Here is a 15615-nt window from a genome sequence, read left to right as displayed (position 1 = left end):
AACAAGCGGATTCCACAAAGCATATACCTGGCTTCTGCAAGTGCAAACAACATCCCCCATTTGCAGTTCTCATATATTCATGTCAAAAATCACCAAGGGATATTCATGTGTTCTATCAAAATTAATTAGTGATAGTGTCAAGGGTTCAGGCTTTCAGATATACTGTTGTTTCTGCCTCCCTAATCCATAGAGTCGACAACAATGTCAGATATACTGTTGTTTCTGCCTCCCTAATCCATAGAGTCAACAACAATGTTAATATCAGCAGTATGAGACAGCAATCAGATACATCAGAACATGCAAAGACATTGCTACAACAAAATAAGCTTGGGGAAAGTGTTAAATTGGATAACAGCCAAGCAATAGACATAGTAGCTCAGCCGTCATGGGGAACCTCTGACGATCATGTTACAACTTACAAGTGTCGTGCCTGCTATTTCACATGATCAAATCACTAGCTAAGAATAATGGAAGAAATAAGAATTACAAAAAAAAAACGGGCATATTCACTATAGGCACAAGGAAAGTGCTCGCCCACCAATTACAAAACAAAGACCCCATTACAGAACCAATGGCTACAGCAACACAATCCAAAAGCTGACACCTGCACATTAAGATTACATTCTGTGCATTGCTCATTTCCAGGCATACTGTAATCCAAGCACAAAGAAAGTGCTCGCACACCAATTACAACAAACCCAACTGAGAAACTAAAAGAAAAGAACAAAGACCCATTACAGAACCAGTAGCTACTAGCTACAGCAACAAAAATCAAAAGCTGAAACCTACACATAAAAATTACGTTCTGTGCTTGCAAGTTTCTCTAATATACTCAACCAAGAAAGAACTAATGGAAAGTGTGACTTAAACCTGGAAAATATCCCGCCTTGGAACCATCTTCAACCAGCTTTCAATTTCATCACCAAGCATAAAACGATCTTCTTCCAATTTCCTGTCCAAGTATGCTCTTTTAGAGTCTGATGAGGCTGGAGTAGTAGACCAAACAGAAGAAGCATCAAAACAATTATGCATTATATCCACTTTCAGCAGCTTGATAGTTTGAACCATGAACTCTAGCAATTCTACCGAGTCAAATTCAGGAGCATTCGTGGATTCTTCAACCACAATCCCAAGCAATCTATCATCTAATTCTGCAGCAGCTTCCCTTACTTTGTCCAACTTCTTGAGCCGCCTCTTCAACATTTCCGGATAGCGCCAACATCGCACTAGATATGCATCTTTTTCCTCTCTGTACATACAAAGTTTTATTTTCTCTCCTTCCTGAAAGGTATTAATATATCTAGCAAGGGCATACAATAAATCCCGTTCGATCTTTAGTAACGCAAATTCCTTCTCGTTTACCGCCTCATAGTCTTCCTTAGCAAGAACTTTCTGAGATTGTATAAGCTCAAGATACAGCGAATGCAAGTCTACCAGTTTCTCAATAAAAGAATTCGAAATATTACTTATTTGAGCAGCAAAATCATACACTTGACCATTGTCTTCTTGTATATCCTCAATGGGTGTTGGTTGATGATAGTCAGGTTGAAGATAGTCGCCAAAAGCCAAGGGAAGAGGTTCAGATGCAACTAAATCAAACATTTGACAATAATCTTCTTGCACACCATCAAAGGGTGTCGGTTGATGATAGTCTTGGATATCTGGGGGGAGACCAGCTAAAAATTCAGGATCAATGTCTTCTGCAGAAGGAGGTGTGTATGTGGTGGCTTGAACGGGTTGGGCAAGCTGGGAAGCCAGTACTTCTGCCCGCAAATCTTCAGGCAGTGCCTCCAAAAAGGTTGGATCAATAGTATTCGCACTTGATGTTTCGTTATTAGAACTGGTTTGATCACCCTGATTACTATCAGCCACTGGGACGCTCGGTCCAGCAAGCCCTTCATGTACCCTGACATCAGAAGCAAGAATAACACGTTCAGCCTGATTCTCTTCAGGTTGATGATAGTCGCCAACAGCCAAGGGAAGAGTTTCAGATGCAGCTAAATTATACTGATCAGATTCCTGCTGTTGTTGTTGTGGTTGTTGGTGCTGCTTGGTCAAGTGGTTAGCTTCAGGAATGCTCAAGTTATCAATATCAAAGGCGTCTTCTTGTAAATCCTCGAACGCTGTCTGTTTATGAAGATCTTCAAGATCCCAATCATCAGGAATTGGAACATTGTCAAGTAAAGAAAGATCAAGATTATCAGACTCAACATTCAACTGTTCTCTCTTGTGTCGTTGACTAATCTTCTTGGAAGGAGGAGGAGGAGGGCAAGAGGAAGATGAACTGTGGTCTCTCATTGTATCTATCTCTTTCTTCATCGCTTTAACATTTTGAGACATTGAATTTAGTAGCATGTCTGTATAGAACAAAGCTTCATCATCTTCTTCTATAGCATCGGCCAACTGTTCATATACTTGGTCGAGGTATTCCCTTATTTGGATCAGAGAGTCGAATCGCTCTTGTATCCTTTGCCTTTCGGAATAATGTGTTGCAAGGAAGGGGCCTGGTTCCTTGTCTAATCTCTGGAAGGTGTAAAGGCGGAGGCTAGAAGAGTTCGGCTTGAAAATTTTTAGATACGCAATCTGAAATTGAATTAAATCTGAGACATTCTCTACTACGGAAGCTTCCAAATCAGCCACTTGACTCATAGGAGTGACATTATTTCCTCCGGTATTCAGATACATCATGTGGTTGAAATAAAACTTTGTAAGGTTTTCCAAAATCTTAACAACAACATGCCTCAGTCTACATATTTCACCAGCTAAGCCCCACCAATTTTCGATCTCTTGATCGGAAAACTTGGAATCAACCATTGTCACTTAATATTGAATACCTAATAAAAAAAAAGCCCAATTTAAATTAAAAGAAGAAACAGTACCCAAATTTCATATCAACTAAATCCCTAATTGAACAGAACCCAAATTTCACATAATTCAATCAAACCCAAAACCAAATAAACCCCTAAATTAAGAACTAAAGAAAGAGGGTATCTTTATGAACCCAAATCCTGAACCGCTGTCCTTATTGTAACGAGATTTAAAAAAAAAGCCCTAGAAACAAAGAAAACCCAATTTTATATTAAAAGAAGTAATAACATAACCCAAATTTCTCAATTAAACTCGAATCTAAAAAAATCCCTAATTTAAGAACAGAAGAACTAAAAAAAAGAGAGTACCTTTAAGATTGTTTCTCTGCAAAGATCTCTGAACCCAAATCATGAATCGGTGTTCTTCTTGTAATGAGATTTCAAACAAACCCCTAATTTATTACCACAACCAAGTAAAGAAACTAAAATTTTCGTTTCAATTTTAGTACAAAACAATCAAATGAATAGACTGAAACCCTAATTTTTTTTGTTTTGTTTTGTTTTGTTTTGTTTAGGGTTTTGAATAGAAACGTTGAGAGCGAGAGGGGGAAATTTTCTTTCAAAAATACTTACTATAAAGAGATACAAAAGTCGGGCTAATACAGAACAACTCGGGCAAGACTAGGGCTGCACATGGACGGGTATGGGCGGGTATAAGCTAAAACCAACCTCGCACCCATAGACTGCGGGTTTTTATTTTTATAACCAACTCCGCACACACAAACAACGGGCGGGTGTTAATACCCGCCCGCTGCGGATTGGGCGGGTATGAGTTTAAGCGGGTTTAACCCGCTTTATATTCAATAATCATTCACACATCTGTTTTTTAAAATTTAAATAAACTACTTACTTAAGTTCTTGTATAACTTAAAAAAACAAATCATAAACATAACATTGCTAAGCTAAAACAAGTTTAAACAGTACAACTACTCTACTACTTTAAATTTCAGATTAAAACTTAAACAATAAAAGTTTCCAGACTATCATATTCAAGTGACTCAAGTCTCTCATCCTAGCATCCTCAAGGATCAAGGACTTCCGACACGGTCTTCTTAAATAAATCTGCAACCAAATTGAAAATTATGTTAGCTTCTTTTAAGGTCTTTACTCTTTACTGACATATACATAAAATAGAAAACAAAGAAGAAGAACATTTCGAAGATTACCTTCCTCAATGCTAGAGGAATCATCTGGTATATACTCCATTAGAAAATCAAGATCGACAGGCTTTTGTTACCAACTCTGCGTACAGAGTAACGCCTCAACTGTCCTCGCAGACAAAGAGCTTCTCTATGGCTAAGAACACGCTTCCCTGTACTAAATGTAGATTCAGACGCAACTGAAGAGACAAGTATAGCTAATATATCCTTCACCATATGTGAGAGTATTTTATACTTGGTGCTATTTTCTTTCCACCAAGCCAATATATCAAAATCGGGATTATTTGGAACACAATCATCCATCAAATACTTATCTAACTCTGAGTTTGCATCAATAACTGGGTTTTTTCTACGCTTTTTCTTCCTTGACTCAAGAATAGCCTCAATCGAATCATCTACCATAATATCAGGAGTTACATCCACAACAGCAACACTAGATGACCCTTCCTCCACTGTTGAAAACATACACTTATACTCTTCAAAGAGTCTCACAATTTCTTCCTTTACCTTTTTCATAATACTTTCAACCCTGTATTCATCGCTCTCATACAAAGACTGAAGCACAAACTCTAACCCACCTTCTTTCTCTCTTGGATCAAGTATTCGGGCAAAAAATAATGCTGAATTCATATCTTCATACCTATCCCAGTACTTATTGTACTTGCCAATTATAAGAGTTGCCAAACTTGAAATATAAGGATCTGGATTTCTGGTATCTCTAAAAGCAATTAATTGTTCATGGATGATTGCTAATTGCCATAAGAATATATGTGATGTAACCTTTGTTGAACCAGAAAACTTAGCAGTACAGTCAAAGAATACCTTAAAACACTTCACAAGGCCTTTGGCATAATCCCAATCTTTGGCATAAGGAGCATGTTGCTTAGGCTTTTTCTTCTTTTTCTTTTTCAGTAATAGCTTCCTTCCTCTTGGATTAGCATTCACACTTTCACTGTCAGATTCAGAACTATATGAAGAGTCGGAAGATAACTCTCCAAGGTCAGAATTATCAATATCAGAAAGTATATATTGAATATTAGGTAAAGCAAACGATTCATCTTCAGGGAAAATATACTTCTTTTGGAAGTCTTTGTCATTCCTTGCTAACCTATTAAAAACTCTTTCGCACTTTTCAGCTGCCTCTAACATCAAATATGTGCTATTCCAACGGGTTTTAACATCTAAAATCAAACCTTTCTTGGAGTCAATCCTTTCTTTTGTACAATACTCTTTAAATGTAGCCAACCTAGTAGGAGAAGCAGTAACAAACTTCACAACTGACCTGATCCTCTTAATCGACGCGTTATATTTAAGTATTGCATCTCTTATAACCAGAGCAAGGACATGTGCAGCACATCTGACCTGATAAGAACAAAAACAAGATAAACTTAGAAATTGCATTGGTTGAATCAGAAATTAAATCGTCATTTGTAATAAGAATAAATATAACTTTCTTACATGTAAGTACGCAGCTCTTTCAACTGCACCTGTCCAACCAATTACACTAGTCTTCAAGTAATCAATAGCCAGAATATTAGCATTAACATTGTCAAGAGTCACAGCAAAAACATCTTCGAGTCCCCAATCCACCAAACAATTTTCTAGCATGATACCAATGGCTTTACCTGTATGACCTTTCACTAAGCAAAACATGATAATTCTCTTTTGCAACTTCCATTTATCATCTACATAATGAATAGTTACACACATACAATTGAAATTATTCAGCGATGTCCATGTATCTGTTGTTAGAGATACTCTTTGTTTGTTCGCCTTGAAATATGCTTTCAACAGTTTCTTCTCATCAATATACATTTCTAAAATGTCTCTGTAAATTGTCATACGACTTGGGACAGGAAATCTAGGCTCAAACTCTTGAAGCAAAGACCTTAAACCCTCTGCTTCAATAATTCTAAACGGCAACTCTAGCTTAATTATAAACTCCACTAAACGCCTTCTGCACCTATCATAACTATAAGAGGAAGCAACTAGTTTAGCACTAACACCTGGCTTTGGGGGTAATAAAACAATACTCTGTTGTCCCTTCTTCCTATCAAGATTCTTAGGACATCTAGCTGCATGATTCTTCAAACTAGTTGTCCCATCCCTAACCTTTGCATCAAAAGTATTTTTACAATGATTGCATCTTGCTTGAAGAGGATTTAACCTAGTAAAATCTTTCACCCATACATCAGAATACTGTTTTGACTTCTTGTTACCTTCACCTGGGGTTGTAACTTCAGTTTCAGAGACATCAGGTACAGATTGAGGTGTCCCACCAGTTTCAGATTGAGGTGTTGATGAGGTTGGTGCTGCACTTGACATTTGGCTGGAAGTAGCCAAAGCCAAAGGTTGAGATGATGAACCTTCTTCCATTAACCTCACTAAAAAACATTGAACACCAATTATATTTCATACCTAGATACAAATGAAATCACTTTCGTTACAAGAGACAATCGAAATAAATTCATAATGAATATTGGGTTAAACACTAGATAGACAAATGCTGGAGAATCAATTGAAAAGCAACATACATCACCACATCTGAAGGCAAGTCAGTGAGAAGTTTATTGCTTCATTCCATGAATCCCATGTTACTAAGTTAGCTGGGGAAAGGCTAGACTAAGCAAATAAAGATTGTAATACAAGACCTAGCACAGTTTAACATGACAAAACTAGAAGAAAGGATTCCAATGACAAGAATAAAACATTACATGTAACAGCATCAAATTGAACTTCCTAATAATTTCAAGGCTAGTTTCACCAAGTAGAAAGACTAATCAAACAACATATTATTCAGGAATTAGTCTACACAAACACTGATTGTTTCATTCATTCGAATCATTGATCAGATTTCTGTTCTGATTCCAGAAAATCAAATTGAAACAAATCAAAATTATAAAATCAAAACAAAAAATAAGAACAGTATAATTAGAATTCACAGAATCACATATGAACATTAACTCAGTGAAGAAAAACCAAAACCCCAAAAAAATTCATACCTAGGAAGTTCACATATGCAGATTAGGTGTTAAATCTGTTGATTTTTTCGACTGCTGGTGAAGATTCGAAGTTGTAGTTGTTGTTGTTGAACTGTTGATGAAGAAATAGACAAGTTACTGTTGTTTTCGTAGCGAATCGTAGGTGAGGAAGAAGACCGAGGAGGAAGAAGGGGAGAGGCCGAACAGAGTCTAGAGTCTGAAAGTGAATGAGAGTTTACTAGGATTAGGGTTTCATAATGTATCAGGCGGATAGAATTAATTTTATCTAAAGGTATATATTTTGCGGGTTTTTCGGGCGGGTATGGGCAGGTATGAGCTAAAACCAACCTCGCACCCACGGACAGCGGGTATTTTTTTTCATAACCAACCCCGCACCCACAACGTACGGGTATGGACTAAAAACCCACGGATTTAGCGGGTACGGGTGGGTATGGGTATCGTGGGTGGGGTCTTGTGCAGCCCTAGGCAAGACCACTTCCAAGGATGAGTCATCAAATGTGACCATTGGTTTTCTTGCTCACCAAGTGTCCTTTGAACATCCCCGGTAATACCTTTCCGTTACTCTCCCACTAGTGGGGAGTAGAGATTTTCTTACCGGTACGAGTAAAACTTGTAGTCACACCAATTTTTCAGATTTTTCCCACTATGAAACCAACGTCCAGAAATTTGAAGACACGCACCCATTTTTTAGAGAAAAATTATTGTCGGAGCCAAAATTATTGAAATTAAATTTTATATGTTCATCACCCTCTTCTTCTTTCTTCTCTCTCTTTCGGAACAACATCAGCAGGAGTTTCACTTGCATAAGCTTTAACAGACAGTGATTGATTTGTTCGAGTCGTCAAATTTTGAGTCTTTTACAATAACAAAAGAGCCCCACCATTGATAAACTGATTATTAAACGACTACTACTAGAGCAAACCCGAATCCGAGATTTGGATCTAGAGATCGATTATCGATGGCAACGATGATAGTGATCTCAGTTTCTTGGATTCATAAATGAAATCTAAGTCAGCAAGTCGATCTTTCGGAGGAGGGAATTTGCAGTAAAGATGAATTTTTATTAAGTAGTTGCGGAAGAAAGAAATGTAGGTATGTTGCTCAGCCTCAACTAGGTGATTTTTCTAGAGAGAGTTGTGAAGGGGTTCTTCTTTAGTTTTATTAGGATTTGTTGCTTAATTATTTGATCGAAAAAGAATATCTGGTTTTGGAGATTGAAGGAAACCCCACTTTGCTGGATGGTGTGAGTAGATTGAAGACGCCATTGATGGCATATTTGTGTGAGCTTTTACTTAGAGTTTTTCCTCGGAGCAGCATATATTGTTGTAAGTAACGAAACAGAACAGAGAAAAAAATGAAAAGAGAGATCAAGTCACTGTGATATTGATTTTTGAATTTAAAATAAAGTAATGGGTTTTTGATGGTATTGGTGCTGATTTGAAATGAAGAAGGTGTTGTTGGTTGGAAATTGAGTCAAATAAAGAATGCATTCAGAGGGAAGATACTACCAGCAATGCATCCTGAAAGTATAGAGTTAGATTGATAGTGAAAGATATTATTGGAGCTTTAGAAAGAGGAATTAGACATGAACAAGCATGGAGTGATCCTGCATATAGCAATCGACATGTCGAGAGTGACGATAAAAATGCTAGAAAGGTTGTTATTGCTTTGATTGGTGGCAGTGAAGGGAAAATTGAAAGGAATTGGAGTAATGAAGAGGAAGCTCTTGATGATAAATCCCAGAACTTGTTGACTTAGTTGAGGGTTTATCATCTATTTTAGGTGACCTTTATTTGAGTTTATGTTTGTAGTTCATGGTGGTAACTGAAATAGGAATGATGGTGTTGTTGTTGGTTTGCAATGGGTGTGTGTATAATGGGTGTTTACAGGTGGAGTAGTGGATGCACAATCTGTTATGTAGTTATGAAAATGGATGCATAACCTGTTATGCAGGTATAAAATAGATGCATAACCTGTTATGCATCTTGAAAAGTTGTTGCATAACTTGTTATGCAGTCCAGAAAATGTTTGCATAACACGTTATGCATCAAATTTTTTGTTATTGTTGAAACCAACAAAAACAAAGACTGCATAACTTGTCATGCACCTACAATAATATCTGCATAACATGTTATGCAGTCGTGGAAATGGATGCATAACCTGTTATGCATCCGAGAATATGATTGCATAATGCATTATGCATCGAGAAAATAGATGCATAACCTGGTATGCATCTGTAAATATGGATGCATACTGCATTATGCATCAATTTTTTTATGTACGCCGTAAAATCAACCAAAACAATGGTTACATAACTTGTTATAGATGCACAACTTTGTTATGCAGTCGAGAAAATGGTTGCATAATTCGTTATGCGTCTGCAGAATGTGTTATGCATCTTTTTTGGTGGCTGCATAATGGTTATGTAGTCAGTTTTCGAAATTTTGCCTAAAATGATGATCACCTCCGATTTTTTCGTGAAAAACAAAAGTTTGATATTGTTGTTTGTACTCATTGCGCAACTCTCTTAAAGAGATTTCCAACGATATAAAATTTGTAAAATTCCAAGGCGCGGATTTTTAGATATGTTATATCCAAGTTGTGTTGCCAATTATACCCCTGATGCATAACCTGTGATGCGGATGCATAATCCGTCATGCAGACATTTTTAATAATTTCATATAATTATGGGTGTCACGGAAATAATTATGAATGTCACGGTACCTAAAATTAATTGTGGACCTGACAACGAAAATATTATTTTTTTTTGGGGGCGTGCGCCAATTTTCCCCTTGAGGTATGTGTTACGGGGCCTCATAAGGGTTTTAATAGGCTTGTTGGATACCGGGCTTCTATATGTGTCAGAGCCTTAGAGGGAGGGAGCTGCCTACAAGTTTGCAACTACCTTGTTGTTGTTGTCCACCTGATGGAAGGTTTTTTTCCGACTGCGATGAAACCTTATCAATTTATTAATCAACAACCAAATCGTTTACCGATTCAGACTAGTTCTTTGAGCTAGAGAGGCTTGATCCTTCGGGATTGGGAGGTTACTTTTATCAATGGGTTCACGACACCTAAGCAAAGGTAATTACCAAAAGGACCTCCAAGCAAAGCAAAAGACAGCAAACTCAAGTCGCAAGAGGGTCTGAGGAAACGAAACGAGACGATAGATTGAGAAGATTTAGCAGAAATCAATTACAAAAGAAGACAAAAAAAAAGAAGATAAGACCACCAAACTGAGATGCCAGAGAATAAGCTAAGGGAATTCAGTCACTAATAAAAATTCAATTGAGGTCAAACCATTAATGGAGAATGTACCAACTCTAATGGACTGAACCAAAACAAAACGTGCAGTGACTGCAAAAGCTAAAAATTAAGGAAGGAGGGAGAAACAAGACAAACCAAGAATGGAACAGATTAGAGAGGAAAGAGGATGACAATAGATGGTATACATGTACAACCTAAAAACCAATAGAGTACCCACATTAAGACTAAAACAAACAGCGACAATGAAGGCATGAATTAGCCAAACAAACAAGGAATATAGCAGAAAATAGCGACCAAACAAAATTGCTGCTAGCAAGATACTCCTTGCTCTTCACGCCGGGCAAGTTCTTTAGGACAGAGAAGTACTTCCTCTTACTTTTTAGAAGTAGGTTGGTTTTATTTTGCCTAATGTACATACCAAACTTATCTGCATCATTTTGAAAGTTTGTTCCCCATCTGAAGTACTAAGACCTGAATCACATAAAATCATCTCCTAGATATTTCATCAAACAATAGGTAAACGTTTGTCTTTGGAATTTCACAACAATACAGCATGTATGCAACCCTAGAAGCTACAGTTTCAGCATAATTACATATAGTGCTGTTATTCTTTTGGCACATCCGTTTTTATCGGCTCACTTCCCATGTTCAGAGAACCATCTTTCATTAGTCTAATGCTGAGACTGTTAAACCTCCCTCTTGAATAATGTCGAGAAGCCTTTCTCCAATCTGTTCCAGTTTTCATCATAGCTGCAAACTCATCGTAGCTGATTCGCCCATCCTATTATTATCGAAAGGTTAATTTACAAAGATAAAAACAACACAATGAGTAACAGTAATATGTTGGTAAGAGATAATCTAGAGTTTTCACCTTGTCAGTGTCTACTTCTTGGAGAATGTCGTTAGCTACTTCTGAGCAGTTAATGGCTTCGTCATCCATCAAGGCCTCCTTCAGCTCCTCAAGCTCAATATAACCATTACTATCTTTGTCAAAGTAGGAGAAGGCCTTGTGAAGATGCTCATCATTGGCCATCCTCCGTAAATGGAGTGACACAGCAAGAAATTCATCATAATCGAGGGTCCCTTTTCCATTGGTCTCTATCTGTATCGTTCAGAATACCCAATCAAAAAAGAAATCCATATGCAGAAGAAAGAGAGATGAAAATGGTGGCACCCTAATCTGTATCCCAACTGCACCCTAATTCTGTTGGTGCTACAGTTCAACGAAGCAAGAACCCTGTTAAGGATGCTGATCTCGACATCTAACAGAGCATAAACAAGAGCAAGTCTATGAAGGGCTCTCAACGGAGTCACAGAATGTAAGATGGCAGAAAACTACAGTACCCACTGGATAGGCCAGAATGCGTAACCTTAAATACATTTGTAGCTCGAACCCACCTTTTGTAAGTCTTTCAACAACTAATCCAAGTATATATTATCGACAGAAACATATAGATAATCACAAAGTCCTTACGCTTTCGAGGTGATATAATAAGATTATCCAATTCAGAATCTAGATAAGAACGTAAAGGCCTATTGTACACCTGAAGAAACCATTATTTCCAATACGAACAATTGACAAAGGGTTTATCCGTTACTATGTTAATAGTAATGCGTATCTTTAGATGAGGGAAGATTGATGTTCCCCAAAAGTAGGCACAGAAATTTGGTTAACACTTACAGTTTCTGTTAGCATTTGTACTTCGGAATCCACAAGCTGAGAACTGAATTTTTGCAGCCCAGCCTTAAGTTCCACAACTGAAACGAAACCATCATTATCTGCATCCATCTGCTTGAATGTCTCTCTGATATCTTCAACTTCTTCAGTAGATAAATGATCAGCAATGACCTACCAAAATAACCTTTCAGATAAGATTTTTTTACGGACATAAATGTTTGCTAAACAAGGAAATAAGGAGGATATGAGAAGTCTGTAAAACTGGTTAACTCACCCTTAAAGCTTTCCTTTTGAATCTGTTCATCACTGAAAACTGCTTGAGCCTTGATTTCACAACATCTCCAAGAGGAACATTTGGAGCCTTCTTAGCATTTAGGATCCAGGGATGCTCTGACAGCAGCGGAGGAAAAATTGTCAAGGGAACATACACACTAACAAGTTTTTTCCAAAGTTTTATTTGACACTAGTAGACTCTTTCACATTATAAAGCAAGTTCAGCACGTGTGAGGTTATAAGTTCAACTGTCGATAGTAACTTAAGCAACAGTTATATAACGGAAATGGCTTAAGCATTACAGTTTCGTAAAACAGGATTTGTCTTCAATCGTAACTACAGGACTAGACGATACAAGTGAATCACAGCAGAATACATGTAGCTAAACCTATTTGCCTAAAAGAACAGACTTCACACTACACTTTCCAAAGCCACAATGAGTTTCATCAAAAAACATAATGTAAAGAACGAGAAAGAAAAAAATATTGGTTTGCCAACGTTTTAATAGATGTCTTTCATGATTTGTACAAGGGGAAGGACAGTACCAAGTACTTGTTTTGCAGTTAACCGAAGTTTAGGATCAGGCTCCAACATCTTTTGAACCAAATTTTTAGCATTCTCTGAAACATTTGGCCAAGGGTCTCGTTTAAAATCTATTGTCCCACGTAAAATGGCCTGTGCGACCCCTTGCTCTGACTCTGCATTTCGAACAAGAAAAGAAAACTTAGCTGGAGGAAAGCATTCACATATAAGCAAAAAAATGACGTATGGACATCTAGCTGACTGCATTGATGTAAGGCTGAAACCTCACCAGCCCAAAACGGAGGAACTCCGCACAGTAAGATGTAGAGGATAACTCCTGCACTCCATATATCTATTTCCGGTCCATAGTTCCGCTTCAGCACTTCTGGGGCCATGTAATATGGGCTTCCCACAATTTCAGAGAATTTTTCACCTAAGGTATGAGAATATATAACAATTGTATAAGTAGATCAACAATAGGGTGCACGCTTAAATGAAAAGGTGACAGTAAGGATTAGAGTGAACACTATGTGACAGCATGAGATTATAGTGAAACACATGTACATGTGTAGTTGGTACTTTAACTTATTGCTTCTCATTGTTAACTAAGAAACTATAGTAAATAACCAATGTCTAAAAGTAGACATTCTAGTCATATTAAAACTCAATGAAGAGAATAAATGCATTGTAGCTATCAAGCATCCAGCCAAAAGCATTTTCTTTCCTAAATTGTGTTGTTCGCAAGCAAGGTCATATTCAGAATGTTCCATGCCTGTTTTGGTTTGGCACTTATTGAGTCACATGATTATCTTTCACTCGCCACTGTACGATGTTCAAAGTTTCTACTCAAAACACTATACTAAGACTTAATAGGTAATTAAAAATCAGGTAGTTGGAAATGGCAATGTGCACGACAACAGCATAATGCATTCACATAATCCTCCACATCTGTGCCCACTACTATAATCTATATACTTCATCAATGTTTTCTCTAACCACAAATCGCCTAATTCAACAACAACAACAACAACAACAACAAAAAATCAAGACAAATCTTGAGGTTTTCAATTAGCCAAGTTCTTACTACTTGTCACATACTCGCCAAGTTCTTACTACTTGTCACATTTTTAGGTACAACCTCAGTATAATTTTTTCAGCATTCTTTCCTAAACTAGTAAGAAATTGTCAATAATAATAATAATTTTCAAAAATGAAATCAGAGTAAGAAATTCTCACCAGGCTTGAAGAATATAGACAAACCAAAATCGATAGCCTTGAGAGGTGAAGTCTCTTTCTTATTAGCAAACAAGAAATTCTCAGGTTTCAAATCTCTATGAATAACACCATTATTATGACAATGTTGAACCACATCCATAATAGTCCGCACAACAGAAGCAGCAGCACGTTCCGTATAATGTCCCCTGGCAACGATCCGATCAAACAATTCACCACCTTCACACAATTCCATAACTAAATGAACAGCATTCTCATCTTCACAAGCTTCTTTAAAACAAACAATACTTGAATCCTGCGGTAAATGTTTCATAATCTCAACTTCTCTTCTCACATCTTCGATATCGATTGATGTCTTTAATTTCCTCTTACTAATCGATTTACATGCTAATAACTCACTTGAATCACGATCAATACATAGATATGTTACACCAAATTCACCTCTCCCTAGTTCTTTATCTACTAAGTATTTCTCTTCGATTGTTTCTTTACTTATTCCGTTTAATACTTTTATTGTTGCCGTGCCTGTTTTACTGCTATTCGATTCTTTTGATGTGTTGTTTTTCTTTTTTCCACCTCCATTGTGATGATGATGATGATCGTGTGAATTTGATGATTTCACATCTTCTCTTGCTACTGATGCTGGAGATCTACAACAATTTCCCATTTCTTAATATATATTTTTGATCCAAAACCCTAAAAAAAATTAAAAAAATTATATTTAAAGAACAGATGATTATTGAGACTAAATTCTTTTCAATTTTGTGGGAATGGGAATGATAATTTGATTTTGGTGAGAGAGATTTGAGAACTGAGAGAGAGAGATTTGTGAGACAGTAAAGTGGAGGAGTGATGAAAAAGTACGGTAAACAGTTCAGATTATCAAGTACACTTTCCCTAAAGGGATTTAACCGTTGGATGATTACTGTGGATGATTATTCGAAGTTGATTTGACGGTAGAGATAGTTATTGTCTATTTGGCTTTGCTTTGTCGTTTTTTGTCTTGTGAGTTGGCTCTCTGATGAAAAGGAAACTGGCCAGAATGATGGAAGTGAGTAAGGCTGAAAAGAACAAAAGCTGCCAAAAGGGTCACGAAATTTCGAATGGAGTCGCCAAACTCCGACTAATCGGAAGGTGGTGATAGCTGGGAATGAGGACCGGTAACCCGTAACCTTCGTGAGATTTGGCAACTTCCATATGGACCTTGTAATAAAAAAAAATAATGAAAGTGTAATTTACCAAATTGATTTGTTGGTAAAATTATAGGTCCAATCGGCACGGTGGAACTAAGTATTCAAAAAAGAGGGGGCACACAATAAAGCACATCCAAAAAAAACAAAAGGGACATTTTATAAAGTATCTGTTTTGAAATTTACAGTTCAAAACAAAAGTATCCCGCTTTATTCGAAAGGCAAATTCCATTCAGTTAAGTGCTAGGTGGCAATAATATTTTCAATTAAAAGTCCTATTTACCCCTGAACTACGTCTTCTTGGTAGAGAGGATAAATGATTCGACAATCCTGAAAGAGGGTGTAACGATCCTGAACTACGCTCGACGAACCTGAAAGTGGTGTAACGATCCTGAACCGGGCTCGACTAACCTGGAAAAATAT

The 15615-nt window shown here is 37.1% G+C and overlaps 3 protein-coding genes across 3 annotated transcripts; all 3 read right to left on the bottom strand.

Moving 5' to 3' along the window:
- Nucleotides 1-480: 480 nt before the first annotated feature.
- Nucleotides 481-3396, bottom strand: LOC113309274. Its single transcript, XM_026557696.1, has 2 exons — nucleotides 3177-3396; nucleotides 481-2834 (listed from the first exon to the last, which is right to left on the bottom strand). Exon 2 carries the CDS (start codon nucleotides 2812-2814, stop codon nucleotides 865-867), a length of 1950 nt encoding a protein of 649 aa, XP_026413481.1. The 5' UTR covers nucleotides 2815-2834; nucleotides 3177-3396; the 3' UTR covers nucleotides 481-864.
- A 676-nt stretch (nucleotides 3397-4072) lies between these two features.
- Nucleotides 4073-6403, bottom strand: LOC113313070 (zinc finger BED domain-containing protein RICESLEEPER 2-like). The gene is made up of 2 exons (XM_026561795.1): nucleotides 5486-6403; nucleotides 4073-5389 (listed from the first exon to the last, which is right to left on the bottom strand). The coding sequence occupies exons 1-2, from the start codon at nucleotides 6401-6403 to the stop codon at nucleotides 4073-4075; spliced, it is 2235 nt and encodes a 744-aa protein (XP_026417580.1).
- Nucleotides 6404-10463: 4060 nt separating this feature from the next.
- On the bottom strand, nucleotides 10464-14882 carry LOC113310347 (calcium-dependent protein kinase 13-like). Its single transcript, XM_026558995.1, has 7 exons — nucleotides 14006-14882; nucleotides 13059-13202; nucleotides 12793-12945; nucleotides 12249-12364; nucleotides 11978-12145; nucleotides 11168-11398; nucleotides 10464-11077 (listed from the first exon to the last, which is right to left on the bottom strand). Exons 1-7 carry the CDS (start codon nucleotides 14667-14669, stop codon nucleotides 10901-10903), a joined length of 1653 nt encoding a protein of 550 aa, XP_026414780.1. The 5' UTR covers nucleotides 14670-14882; the 3' UTR covers nucleotides 10464-10900.
- Between the last annotated feature and the right edge of the window lie 733 nt (nucleotides 14883-15615).

This window comes from Papaver somniferum, chromosome 9, assembly GCF_003573695.1.
Source record: "Papaver somniferum cultivar HN1 chromosome 9, ASM357369v1, whole genome shotgun sequence".
Classification (NCBI taxonomy): Eukaryota; Viridiplantae; Streptophyta; class Magnoliopsida; order Ranunculales; family Papaveraceae; genus Papaver; species Papaver somniferum.
This window is presented reverse-complemented; position numbering and strand designations above follow the sequence as displayed.